Genomic DNA, 14,272 nt, shown 5'->3' with positions numbered 1-14,272 from the left:
GAGATAGGTATCATGATATGAGATAGGTTAATACTGAATAATAAGAGGCGCGACTGCCTACGTAAAAAGTGAAATTTATTTTTGAATTATTCGAATATTTTATTTGTCTGAATCGTGCAGTCATTTTACATAAGTTTGAAATACTTTATAACTAATACTTTAAGTAAGGTATGGCGATTGGTAACGAAGTAAAATCCGCCTAAGTTTGAAAGCGAACAGTTGTTAAAACGTAGTGGATTTGGCTATCTCCTATCCTTATAAGATTATAGCTGTATCTGTATATCTGTCAATCTATCGATGACTGCACGTTCCGCAAACAGTACCCTCATGGATTCGTCATGTCTGTCTGTCCTTCCGTATGTCACAGCCACTTTTTTCCGAAACTATGAGATGTATACTGTTGAAATTTGGTAAGTAGATGTATTCTGTGAACCGCATAAAGATTTTCACACAAAAATGGAAAAAAACAGTAAATTTTGGGGTTTCCCCATACTTAGAACTAAAACTCTGAATTTTTTTTTTCATCAAACTCATATCTGTGGATAGATAGAGGTCTTCAAAAATGATATTTTGGTTTCTAATACCATGTTTTTCTAAACTGAATAGTTGCGTGAGAGAGCTATGGTAATTTGAACCTGTTAAGTTTTATTTACTATTCTATATATTTACTAGTTTTAAGTCGTACAAACATTTTCACTTGTTGTTAATTTAATTTATATCTTAAGTAGTGACGTATTATGAAGTAATTATTAGCATTAATTGTTTAAAATTAATTGTGGTTTTTTAAATGCTAAGTTGACCTATAGTATGATAAATAAATAAAAAAAGTTTTTTTTAATAATTGTCATAAATCGTAAACTGCAATTTACCTTTAATTCAATAAATTCAAGTAATATTATTATTAAATAACTTTTATATTATGTTATTTACTGCTACCGAACCCTTTATGGGCGAGTGCGACTCGCACTTGGCTGCTTTTTTTCTTAGTTTCGCTACGCTGAGTATTACTTTAAAGTACTCTGTTATGGGGCGATGCAGCGGCTGCAGCCAATATTAAAACCGTCTTTGTGCTGCAGAAGAGGGCTATTCCCGCTATTTATAACCTAGGTTCTAGAGAATCATTTAAGAAATAAACATGCTGGTTCCTGCCACTGATTTCCACCTTCGCACGACACGCCAATAGTTACGATATTATCCCCACCATTTGCATGTGTAGCGGTGCTCCACACTGCGGTTTTCAATATTTCTTCCACGTACTACAAACCTGTGGATTGAGCTTCTTTGTGCGGTGTTTCCGGGACGATACGACATGGGTACCTTCAATAAAAGCGCGTACACCTTTCTTAAAGGCCGGCAACACTCCGGTGATTCCTGTGGTGTTGCAAGAGAATGTGGGTGACGGTGATCACTTAACACCAGGTGACCTGCACGCTCCTTTATCTTCCCGTTCCATAAAACACTTCTTGACAATTGCAAAGATCTCCATGACAGTAGCTCCTTCGCTGCACTCATCCAAACTATGTCAGCGATCTTGATCTGATCAGAACGTTTTGACTGTTTTAATAATTTTAAAATAATTTTAAAAAATCACATAACAAATTTTCTAGAAACTGTGACATCCATAATGTTATCACGAGGAACAAAGTTATTATGCCTACTAATCAGTCAAGTTGAGTTATTAAATCTTTTATTGGGTGCTGTATATGCTTTTAAACATGATCCCAGAAAATGTACAAAACATTTGTAGTATTGAATAGTAAAAATGATACCACAGAGGTCTGTGGAATGTTCCCATTAAGGCCATTCCTAGTAGAATGGAGCAAACACCCTCAGGCTGTTTAATTATAAATTTTATTGTATGATTCTAGATTATATTGTAACTTAATAAAGAAAAACAAACTGAGTTACTTGCACCCATTCTTCTCAGGTCTGAGGCATACTATTTCGAATGGTTGGTAGTTTTTGACATTTAATAAGTGATTTTAAATCCTATTTGAAATAAAAATATTTGAGTTTGAATTCACAAGAAAAAGTAGAAGATAAGTAAGTAAGTAGGTAACAATATTTATGGCCAGACTAGTTACATTATTTTTTGAATCAGTGGTGGTGAATTAATTGATACTAAAAATAATTCACATGGAATCAATTTTGTAAAATTTAAAAAAAATGGACTTTATTATAATTAATAATTATTTAACACAGTATTGTAAATTTTATTGCATTAAAAAATAAGTAACAAATTTTCAATAAGGGGTTTAGCTTGGATTACCAATTTATATTAAATTTTTAAAAACACTTTTTATTTTTGCACCTCCAAGACATTCCTCATCTTTGTATAAAACTGCAAACTGACCCTCCGTTAATGCTCTTAATTTATTATTTAGAAGAATAGTAAGACCGTCATGGTTTTTGACAACTCTACATGGCACTAAGGGTTTAGTATGTTGAAACCTAAAATGGCAATGTAGTACACTGTTAGATCTAAGCTCACATGGCTGTTTAGAAATCCAATGTGGTATATCCGTAAAGCATATATTATTCCATAATGCTGTATGCTTTGTACCAGGAACCTGTGAATTTCATAAAACATAATGTAGCAAATCTATTTCACAATCACATAACTACATTGAAGTAATAGTTAATTATTAGTATTTCTGTTGTGGTTTTGAAAACATGTGGCAAAAGAACTGAAAGAAACAATAAAATTACCATTTACTTTCGAATATCAACGTTTTCCGCTGCATCCTTGACATATATTATATTTAAAACCACATGCATATCTATTGATATAAACTGTTGGTAGTTTATGAGTTGCACAGACAGACAGTCATGGCACATAGTTAAATTATAGTATAATCTAAACAAAACCTACCACATAAATATTATTTGATTCTAAGTCTTTTTTAAATACAAAGTAAGCATCTTTATAACTATTAAGGCAACATCTCTGTCCAACAGTCCACTTGTGTATGCCTGTATGGTTTCCAACTTTTTGTCCAGTATCAATATCAATGAAATCTCCTTGCTTTTCTGTTATAAACTGCAATTAGAATTATTTGAAATATGAATTTGTGAAATAAAGTTTTTATATGTTTATATTTGAAAAATATTTATTTTACCTCATCTATAAAAAATTTAAATTTATTTTTACCAATAAAGCAGATACCAGTACTGTCTTTCTTATTTGCAACATTTATTAGACCTTCCTTTCTTGCTATTTCCCTTACTTCAGTTTTTAATAAATAAGCTAACGGAAACATACACTTTCTTAATGAAAATTGTTTAACTTGACTTAAGAAAAATGTTTGGTCTTTATGTTTATCTGTGGGCTGGAGTAATTTAACTTCTGAAATTGGAAAATATAAATATATATTTCAATTTATTCAAATAAATTGAAATTTACTGAAGTGAAAACTTCTTTAGCTGTGTTAAGCACTTTTCTTGGGATGTTTATAAAATGTTAAACTCACATCAGAACATATGACATGATCGTAAATATGTAAGACAGTCATTGAAATTGGATGAAAGTAGAGTTTTCTGAGAGATAAAATTTTTAATGTAAAATAACTGTATTAGTTCTTCTTTATTTCACTTCTACTTCAGAAAGTGTTAATTTTTTATGAAATATAAATTGTCATTTTTGTGTACTTATAGTGCAATAAATGAATATTGTATTTAACCACATAAATGCTAGTACTTTAAGACTGATAAAAAAGCAATTCCTCTGAAATTATTCGTTAACTATTCCAAAGTATTAAAAACTGTGCAACATTAATGTTCAGGTTTTCACTTCTGCTGGCACTTTATTTTTAAATTTTCTTACTTTCAGTTTCTTTATAATGCTCCAAATAAGGTCCAAAAGAAGTGTTGGCATAGTGGCCAGTTGCAATAGCATCAACTTCTAAGTTATTCCTGCAATGTTCGAAAAAACTGTCAAATTTAATAAATCTGTTGCATAATATATCTGGGTTAGGTGTTAAGCCTGCTTCATATTCATGTATTAGAACTGTAAATACATCATTCCAATACTGCTTGATAAAATGAACTCTATGCAGTGGAATATCAAGCTTACGGCAAACAAATGAAGCATCTTCATAGTCTTTTTCGTCCGAACATACACCACCTTCATAGGTGCTATCCCAGTTTCTCATAAAAACACCCTCAACTTGAAATGCTAAAATATAATATTAAGACATTAATGTTTCGATAAGATTCAATTGTAATAAACATATAATAACAATCACCACACCAGATTTCTTCAAAAGATATGCTGCAACGGCACTATCTACACCACCGGACAATCCCACTGCTATTTTTTTAAACATGATGAGATAAAATGCAATAGGTATCACTAGATAGGTAATTGTATAACAATTATAAATTTCATTAAGTAATATGCAATATGTACACAGTACATCGACAGGTATTTATTACAAAATACGTGAAAATAATTGCATAAAATTTAAAATACGATAATTCGAGATCAAAAATGTAAACAATGAAATGTCACTGTCAAAAATCAAAATGACAATTCTCAATTCTGAGACTATGTGGTTATTACACATAACTGAATTTAGTCGTCTTTATTCAGTCATTACTGAATTTAGAAAAGTATAATCGCATTCAGCAAGCTAGCATCCTAAATTCATAAGCAGAAACTCAGAAACCACACTTGGTTTCTGACTGACTAAATCATTTAGAATCCTAATTACAAAGGCATTTGGGAAGGTTTAATCGCATTTAGTTAGTACTGATTTCAGTCGGACGTGGGTCTGCGTGTGTGGAGGACGTTTTTGACTTTTATTTTGTGTTCGCGCATAAAAAAGCGAAGTACGAGTGCGCAGCGTAGTCTACGAAATGACGAAAGAAAAAGAAGTCATTTCTTTGTGGGCGTTGTGCACATGAATGTGAAGTAAAGTAAAAAAAAAACGTAAGTTTTTCTAAAAAAAAAACATATTTTGGGTATCACTTGGAATTATTTATTAGATATTTTTTTCTGAGCGCTGGAGAGCTCTCCAGTGCGGGATTCAAGGATTATCCATGCTTTCGGGGACATCCTTTATATAATACATAGTTTTTATATATATTTTAAAAACTTAGATTTATGAAAGAAAATAAATACATATGAATAGAAATAACAAATAACACAATATAATATTTCCAGATCATAATTAAAGTTCTGACTGTAGTAGTAATAGGCAATAGTGATTTTAGTAAATTATATTTGTTATGTTATGTTACTATAATATTATAGTTACTATAATATTATAGTTACTATAATATATATTATATATATAATAAACATAAAAAAATGTGAGCCGTCACGGGACGCCTGGCAGATGTGAAACATCGACATTATTTTGTAAAAGTAATATGCAGAAAAGAACATATTGTGATAGGAACTAAATATGTCATAATGATAAAATAAAATATTACGATTTTCTTCCAGATAACGATGACTATTAATTGAATAAACATTTATTTTCATTAAATACAAAAATTTACGAATTTATTTCAAATCGTGACTACTTAATTCGTTTAATCAGTGACTTCGGTAATAGTTATATTCGATGTTGCCTCTGAGGATGGTATTACTGTGACAAGGCGACGCGTCGCCACGGCATGCGTCGCCACGCCAGAAATCGGTTTTACGTGCGGCTATAGATGTTTCACATCAATAATACATAATTATCATTACAAGCTTTTCTAATTCATTTACATTTCTAATCATCTGTGGAGTGTGTGACAATATGTCATAAGATTTAATTCCGTGGAGGGTAATTTTAGTCATAATAATAATATGACAACACCTAAGACAAGATAATGATAGCTATGAGAATAGATTAAATACATTTCAAATGAGGTCTCTGCGAATATGTAGAAATGCTTCACAATTGCTGTGTTTACACATTTTTTTAAGCTATGGACATGTGCCTGCCTTCAATTGTCGTCTTAGTACTTTTTCCCCAATGCACATTAAATTCCACCACAGTAATTATGGCTTAAACTCTCCTCTACAGCTAATTTTACAATTATATAATTGTATTTTTAATATAGATGAAAACACTGATATCTTCTTTTCAAACTTTCTTAATTTTAAAAAATAAATTTATATTGCTCTCCAAAATGTATAGATTTTATAATATCACATGTATTTCTTATAGTAATGTTGTGCCTACCTATAATTTAAGTACATTTAAACTATTTTATTATATTTGTTTAATTCTTAGTGCATAAGTTAATAAATTGTATTTAGTTGGTAAGCCTTTATGAATAAATAAATAAATAAAAGACTACTCCTGTTAAAACTATGGCTATCTAAAAGGGGCAATGAGTGACTACTTCTACAGTGTCAATATTCGAAGTATACTATAATGACATTTGCCCTCGTTAGAGTAAGTGTTCTGTGCATTTGACATTTTGAATTGACAGTAAATTGTATTTTGGTTTCTAAATTAGAAATTGTATTTTGGTTTTAACACTTTAATTTGATTTGTATTTTGTACATATGCTAAGTTATAACTTTGTGAATTCAATTTCCTATTCTCTAATAATTTTCTCCTAACCAGTTTGAGTTGAGCATTGTATTTTGTACTTATTCGTACTTATAACTTTTATGCAAAATGTGAATTCAGTTTTGTGTTTTCTAATAATTTTCTCCAAAACAGTTTGGAGTTGAGCAATCTTTAAGATTAGCAAATTTTAGATTGTCTATCATGTCAGAAAGTATAGAAAGGATCGAAGCTAGTTCAGATGCTAGACGTCGATTTCTTAACATCGCAGTGTCCACTGTACTACTAGAAACTGGCTTTGAGGCTGCTGACAAGATGAGCATGGAAACTCTTACTGAAATTATGCAGTGCTGTAAGGAAACTGACATATTTTATAATTTTACTGTACTAATCGGCTACATATTCAGTTTGTATCTAAAAGGGAGGTTAATTTTCAGTCATTGCAGAAGTAGGAAATTCTGCTAAAGGGTATTCTGAGCTTTCTGGACGAGTGGAACCAGTTCTAGGAGATGTTATGATGGCATTTATGAACATGGGTATGTACATTAAGCATCACTAACTAGGTATTTATTACATAAAGTGACATATAATTTCTATTCTTCATCAAAATGTTGAATTTGCTATTAATGGTCTAGCTATGCAGTATGAAGAGAAAATTGTATTTATAATAATATTTAAATTTACCCCTCTTATATCCTTTTTTGAGTGATAATAAACCTTAATGATTGAAATTCTCGGTAGGTGTTGCCTTTAATGTCAAACTAAACTGTCACACAAATGCTAAATAAATTTCTGCACTACAAATAGATTAATATAGAGTTATTACTGCATCAATTTACAAGACAATTATTAACTGGAATTTACTAAGCTTGGGTAGCTACCACACATGTGTGGAGTTTAAGTGTAATGTTATTTAAGGTCTTTTTCTGGAGTTTAAGTGTCACTATTTTTTAAGGTCTTTTTCTTATAGATCTTATAACTTGTGTACAGTAGATTTTTATTCTTATTGCTTTTTATATTTTATACTAGTGAGGGCTCATTAACTTTTTAATTTAGAATTTAACACTCCTGTGATTCCACTGATGTTGCAAGAGAATGTGGGTGGCGGTGATCATTTAACACCCTGTGACCTGTACAATCATTTGTCCTCATTTTCCATAAAAAAATGCTTGCTTACTAATTTTACTTATTACTGACCTCTCCATTGTGTATATATCCCAGGGGCATTCATACCATACAGGCAATAAGGACAGTGCATACCTTGTTAGAAACGTAAATAAATATAGCACTAGTATTAAAGTAAATTTAGTTTAATTCTGTTTCATTATTCTATAAAACCAAATTTCTATTAAATACCTATGGTAGGCAGTCCCGAGATTGGATATTTGATACTAGCACTGTTTCATGTACAACTTATTTAGTGGGCCGCTAGGTAAGCCAGCTAAATAACAAATTGTAGTGAGCTAAACTTATGACTCCTCAACCCCACATCTATCTCACTCAGTCCATACACAATAGATTATAAGTTTATGGCTATTTCTGATTTTCGTCTACATTAGTATTTTATTGTTTAGGTAATTCCTTCATCCTTGACCTTGTTAGGTTTGACCAGCAGATTAACGACTAGACGACAGCCAGTCTTCTGCTCTGATGAAGTCCGAAATGTTTGTTACCAACAAAGACTGCATAAACCAAGTTAAATAAGCTGGCGCCAAGTATTGCTTTAAGGACCAATCTTGGTAATTCAACATGGTGTTGTGAAGGGGCATCACTACCTTCTCAAGAATGATATCCTGATACACTTGTGCCAATGTTTTGATACCTTTTTCACAAAAGCATGGCTCAGTCACTCCTTCTAAGCTAATATTCCACCAAACCATCACTGAAGTCAGATAGTGCCCATGTTGGACTCTGTCGACTAATTGGGAAGCTTCCTTAGAGCTTTGAGCATAAATACGGTCATTTTATTTGTTAAAATGTTGCTCAATTGAAAAAAAAATCTCATCCGTAAACAATTTTTTCTGTGACCTCCATTTGCCTACTGTGTCAGTAGTTGTTTCGATTTTACCACCCTATTCTTTTTTATATTATCAGTTAAGAAATGCCCAGTACATCTCTTATAGGCTGCAAGTCCCAAGTCATCTTTTAAAATACGTGACATGGTTCTAGGTGCTGTCTTCATCTCACAAGATAACATCTTTTACTTTCGGACAGGATTTCTTTGAATTCTTTCCCTTACTACTATGGCCACCTTTTTCATACGAACACTACGTGGACGGCCAGATCTTTCTGTCACAAACAGCGGAGGTCTCATTGTACCTATTAATAGCCCGATACACAAACATTTTACTAATACCAAGCATATGGAGTTTTAAAATTTGCATTTGGCTGCATGCCTACTTTAGGTAATGCAATGCACAGCGATTCGGTTCTCTTTATCACCCCACTCCATTTTAATATCGCAATGTATTGTACAATTTATTGGCGCAAAACACAAATAAAACACCAATCAAATACATAATTATGTACTCTAGCTTGGTGGTCAATTTAAATGTGATATTAGCTGAATTTTGGTGCTCCTTTCACAGAAGCCACAATAGGAGGAATAGAGTAGATTAAAATACTTTTTTATGTTCATTTACCACTTAATCAAAATGTCTTTTTAGATCACATGTCTATACTCTATATGCTATTTTACACAAGTTTGTTTATAAGGAGCTTTCTTCCACGTACTACAAAGCTGTGGAATGAACTTCCTTTTGTGGTGTTTCCAGGCCGATACAACATGGGTACACCCAATGCACAAATGCAATAGGTCATGATTGGAACACAGAAAAATTTGAAGACCATCATAGTAGTCTCGATCGGGGCCACATCTCTTAGATTTAGAAATAATGAAAGTCGATTTAATTTATTGTTTGTATTATAAATTTGGGCGGTCCAATTTAGGTGTTCGTCTAGCGTAAAATCAAAGTATTTTTATGGTTTTCTCATTGGCTAAGATGTTACATTTACAACAAGATTGATTGCTATTTCGGTTACAAGGTTAGGTGTGAATTGGAAGAGTAAATTGCCCGTCAGGATTATTTCTAAACAATTTATTATGTTTTTAAAGTGGTTAGAGCACTGGCACGGAACGCCAGAGGTCGTGGGTTCGAGTCCCGCATCGTTCATAAAATTTTGTTTTTCAAAATTTAATTTGAGGATTATTTCTGTTGGATACATTGAAACACAAATATTTAGTCTTAGCGGAATACCGCTACTTACGGTTTTAAGTAATTTACTTACTTACTATCAATAGATAGTAAGTAAACAAATTGCCAGCCAAGACGTGAGTTGGCTCAATCCTTCATCAGCTAACGATTTCAAGGCATCCCACTGATGTCCTTTAAATAACACCACAGTGTCAACGGCAAAGCAAAAGATACGTCCTGACGTGGGGGATATCTCGTGGGGGAAGAGGTTTTATGTAAGCTAAGAATAGTGTGGGGCCCAAGACACTTCACTGGAGAACTCCATAGCCAATCTTGATAAAAACACTAGTAAGATCGCCAATCTTAATACACTGTGTTATCTTACATTAAAATAATTTTTGAACCAACCAATGCTATTCCTCTAACTCCTATATTGGAAAGAGTAAGATAGGAGTTGAGACAGTATCGAATGCTTTTACAGATTTAGAAAAACGCCAATGCCACTATCTAGGGTATTAATGATAGTGTGATTAGTGTGACATGCATCCAGAGTAGATCGATTAGACCGAAAGCCGAATTGGTTTTGCACAAGTAGGTCATACTGTTCAAGAAACTTGGTTAATCTGATGTTAACGTTCATGTTTTTAGGTATAAACCTTCAAGGATTGGAACAGTATGCTGCAAGACCCAATAGACATGTGATACAGCCACCTCAACAAGCACCCGTTCCCAGGCAGCCAGCTATGTTATCAGCTGGTTCCAAAGCAAAACCATCCCCACATATTCCATTTCACTTGCCTCCCTTGCCTGATCCTCATGCATACATAAGGACCCCTGTAAGTAATCCACATGTCTATAAATAACTTTCTTTTTATTTGTCATAATTATAGTTTCCGACATATTAAGTTGCCTGAAACATGATCAAATTTAAAGATTCACATTCAAAAATTTTATCTTTCAATAAAGAAAGAGCGAATTCTGTTAATGAGTTCAACGAATTTATGGTAGAAACAGGTATATCAGTAAAGAAGGTTTCGAAAATTGTTGTGATATAATGTTAGTTTAAATTAAACCCAGACATTTTAGAGGTCCCCTTTCGGCTTTTTCATTATTATTTTCCAAGTTGTTTTAACTACATTTAGAGCTATTGGTTTTTGTGTCTCGTGTATGTTTCGAGTTAGCAATACCTAGTAAAATATTTTTTAAGTTTTTTAGAAAACCATTGAACAGCATTTAAGACCATACAATTATTTACTGTTTTTGAGTAATTCGACTGCCCACTCGCTCAAAATCTATTGCATCAGTTTTAAGCACCGACTTGTGACACCAGTGAAAATAAAATTTACTAAATTATAGAACTTTCAACTTATTAAAGAATAAATTATACATTTCATTAGGTTTTAATGTATTTTGTAAAAATGGAAGATCTTTAAAAAGAGTAGTCCTCATTCTTTCCTTGTCGTCTGATTTAACTGCTACAAAAGTTATTTTACGTTTAGGGAGTTGAACAAAGCTTACAAGATTTTATAAAAGATATGTTATTCGAATGGTTGGCTCAGTTAGAAAGAGTGTTGTTCATAAAATTTTGGTTTCAGTTGTATTTGTGTAATTAATCCCAGAAGTGAGGGTTATCACTTTAAAAAACATAACAAATTGTTTAGATTTGCAAGAGCGACATCTCAAGTCAATTTCCTAATATGCAAATATTGGTGTTGAGTAGGTTATCAACTATAAAGTAGATTCCGTAAATGAAGCCACAACCTGAGAGTTGAACAAAGCATACAAGATTCTATAAACGTTACGTCACTCGAACGATTGGCCCGGTTGGAAAGACCGGTCGCACGGAACGCGAGAGGTCGAGGGTTCGAGTCCCGCATCGTTCATAACATTTTGTTTTCAGTTTTATTTGTTTAATTAAACCTAGAAGTGAGGGTTAGCACTTAAAAAAACATAACAAATTGTTTAGATTTGCAAGATGATAAGAGTGATTTTTGCTAAGAAAGGAAAAATATTTTTGTTGAAACTAAATGCAAAAAATTACAAACAATTTATAGATAGGTTTGATCCTATCTTGGGGTTTTATGATGAAATTGTAATTAGGTTGCAAACCTCAGCATAGACTGTAGATATTATACCCACAAGGTTTGCACAAGAATCCTTTAAATGATAAAGCAATATTCCAACTTACAGACCCATAAGCAACCAGTGACAGAATATGAGGCAATTAGAGAAAAGGCTGCTAATCAAAAGAGAGATATTGAAAAGGCTCTAACAAAGTTTCTTGCGAAAACAAGTGAAACTCACAATTTATTTAACACTGATGACAATCAAGTTTTTCCGTGTAAGTATTATCTGAATGGAATGAGGTTCCACATTAGTTACATGTGGGAGACAATAATTATTATAATGATGAAATTCATCAACATCATTTCAGTTGGAAGACGTCCACTGTCCATTGCTGGAAAAAGACCTCCCCCAAAGATCTCCTTGACGATCGATCCTGCGCTGCCCTCATCCAACCTATTCCAGCGATCTTGACCAGATCTTCGGTCCATCTTGTGGGGCCTACCAACACTACGTCTTTCGGTACGTGGTCGCCACTCGAGGACTTTACTGCCCTACCAAATCATCTATCAAGTAGACGTACTTTTATTATAAATCGTTTTGTTTCAGTGATAGCATGCAAACCATCATTTCCGCCGTATTTGCCATGTCTGTTGCCAACTGATCAAGTTTTTGACTTCGATGAACTAGAGTATCATTTCCAAGTGGCTAACAGAACTGAAGATATGCCACCTGATAAAAAAGGTAAAGTTTGTAGTCTATTATTTAATATTCCCATAAAGTCCTTGTCACGCTAATAATAATTTTATCTCACCTAAATTACACAAACAATATTATTAGAACTGTCTCTAACATTCTGAAATAAGATATTTGATACATTGTGCATTACTAATAATAAATAACTAGAAAATGCCATTGTTTGTATCACATTTGTTTGATAATAAACAGATATAGAGTCACACGGAGCTTCACCTTAACAAAAATTTTATTACTAAATTTAAAATATTTTTTGTAATTACGGTGAAGTTCAAACATTAAAACTGGCAAAAATTTATCTCGGTATTGTTCATAAAATATGTAAATAAAAATACTCGTGAATCGAAATAAAACTATACTATCTCTCAAGTTCGAATAAACTGCAAACAGTGTGCAAAATTTAATTTAAATCAGTTCATTGATTTGGTAGTTAATTGCGTGACATACAACGTGACACGAAAATTTTAAATATAAAGATAATTAAGTACCCTCATATGGAGAACCCCTAAATGCGTGGCACTAAATAAGATTACAATTACAATAATGTTCAAAAGAATTGACGAAAGACGTGTATGTGGTAAAGGTAACTATAACATTAAAGACATATATACATGCTATATACACGACTTTTTATTGATATCTTGGAAATAGAGCGGCCGTTGAGCTATTTAATTAATAAATTTGATTGTAACGGAATCTTATAAGAAAAAAGCCCGCTGAGTTTCTAGCGCCCGTTCTTCTCAGGGCTGAGGCATTCATTTCCGAATTTGCAGTAGTTTCAATAAATGATTTCATATCCAATTATAAAAATATTTGAACTTGAATGAGTGCGGAAAACTTACACTAAGTATATTTAGTTATGCCAAATTTGCTTGATTTTATTCAGATGAGTTCTGTTTACTTCCACTTTGTCGAGTATATCCTGTATTGTGGCTGTACTATACACTCTTTTGTCCTCCTATTCCATAAAAAAATATGTCTCCAAAACAGCAGTCTTTTGTTTAAAATAATTGCAACATGCCTCTTATCTCTCATCACTTGCTTTTTAATAATAGATATTCGAATTAAATTTTCAGATCAATCTGACAATGAAGGCGAAATAGGTGGGGACAATGAAAATGCGAATAACTCTCAGTCAGAAAACCAAGACAATATAGGTGCTTCAAGTCCGGACAGAAATAAATCAGGGGGATGATTAAGTGACCACATACCTATCATTTAAATAATAAAGAGTACTTACCACTTATTGATTTGACGAGTTTTTTATTCCTAAAAACTTAATATATAGGTGATTCGATTATGATATGTGTGTAATTCTCATTTAATTATGAAGTGGCAGAATATGATACATACCATATAATAGATTAACCGAAAGTGACCCAATATATAGCGTCATCCAAAGTAGTCAAATATATCGGAACACCATAAAAGTCATAAAGATACCTACATTCAAAGCACCTATTATATATCGCTACACACAAATCACCTAAATATACACTTTATGGGTACATGCTTTAACCCAAACATTCCTTAGGTCATCTCTAATGACTATGTGAAGTCAAAAATAAATTAGCATTTTAAATTAAGACAATATTTAAAGTGCTATGTTTTTCTGAACTCTCTTTGACTTAAACAGATGAATAACGTAGATGTGACATAATATCAGATAATAGTAAAATACCTACTGTTCGTTCAAAACATGCCGACTGCCGTCATAAACAAAACCGCTAAAAAAGGCATATTCAT

At 32.4% G+C, this 14,272-nt stretch overlaps 2 protein-coding genes across 2 annotated transcripts; one reads left to right on the top strand and one right to left on the bottom strand.

Moving 5' to 3' along the window:
* Window positions 1-2,169: 2,169 nt before the first annotated feature.
* On the bottom strand, window positions 2,170-4,466 carry LOC126968072 (mitochondrial tRNA-specific 2-thiouridylase 1). Its single transcript, XM_050812883.1, has 5 exons — window positions 4,250-4,466; window positions 3,824-4,174; window positions 3,120-3,346; window positions 2,873-3,040; window positions 2,170-2,570 (listed from the first exon to the last, which is right to left on the bottom strand). Exons 1-5 carry the CDS (start codon window positions 4,323-4,325, stop codon window positions 2,274-2,276), a joined length of 1,119 nt encoding a protein of 372 aa, XP_050668840.1. The 5' UTR covers window positions 4,326-4,466; the 3' UTR covers window positions 2,170-2,273.
* A 1,979-nt stretch (window positions 4,467-6,445) lies between these two features.
* Window positions 6,446-13,776, top strand: LOC126968083 (transcription initiation factor TFIID subunit 8). Its single transcript, XM_050812897.1, has 6 exons — window positions 6,446-6,864; window positions 6,950-7,048; window positions 10,355-10,542; window positions 11,897-12,047; window positions 12,380-12,514; window positions 13,603-13,776. Exons 1-6 carry the CDS (start codon window positions 6,717-6,719, stop codon window positions 13,719-13,721), a joined length of 840 nt encoding a protein of 279 aa, XP_050668854.1. The 5' UTR covers window positions 6,446-6,716; the 3' UTR covers window positions 13,722-13,776.
* The last annotated feature ends 496 nt before the right edge of the window (window positions 13,777-14,272 follow it).

This window comes from Leptidea sinapis, chromosome 14 (assembly GCF_905404315.1).
Source record: "Leptidea sinapis chromosome 14, ilLepSina1.1, whole genome shotgun sequence".
Taxonomy (NCBI): Eukaryota; Metazoa; Arthropoda; class Insecta; order Lepidoptera; family Pieridae; genus Leptidea; species Leptidea sinapis.
This window is presented reverse-complemented; position numbering and strand designations above follow the sequence as displayed.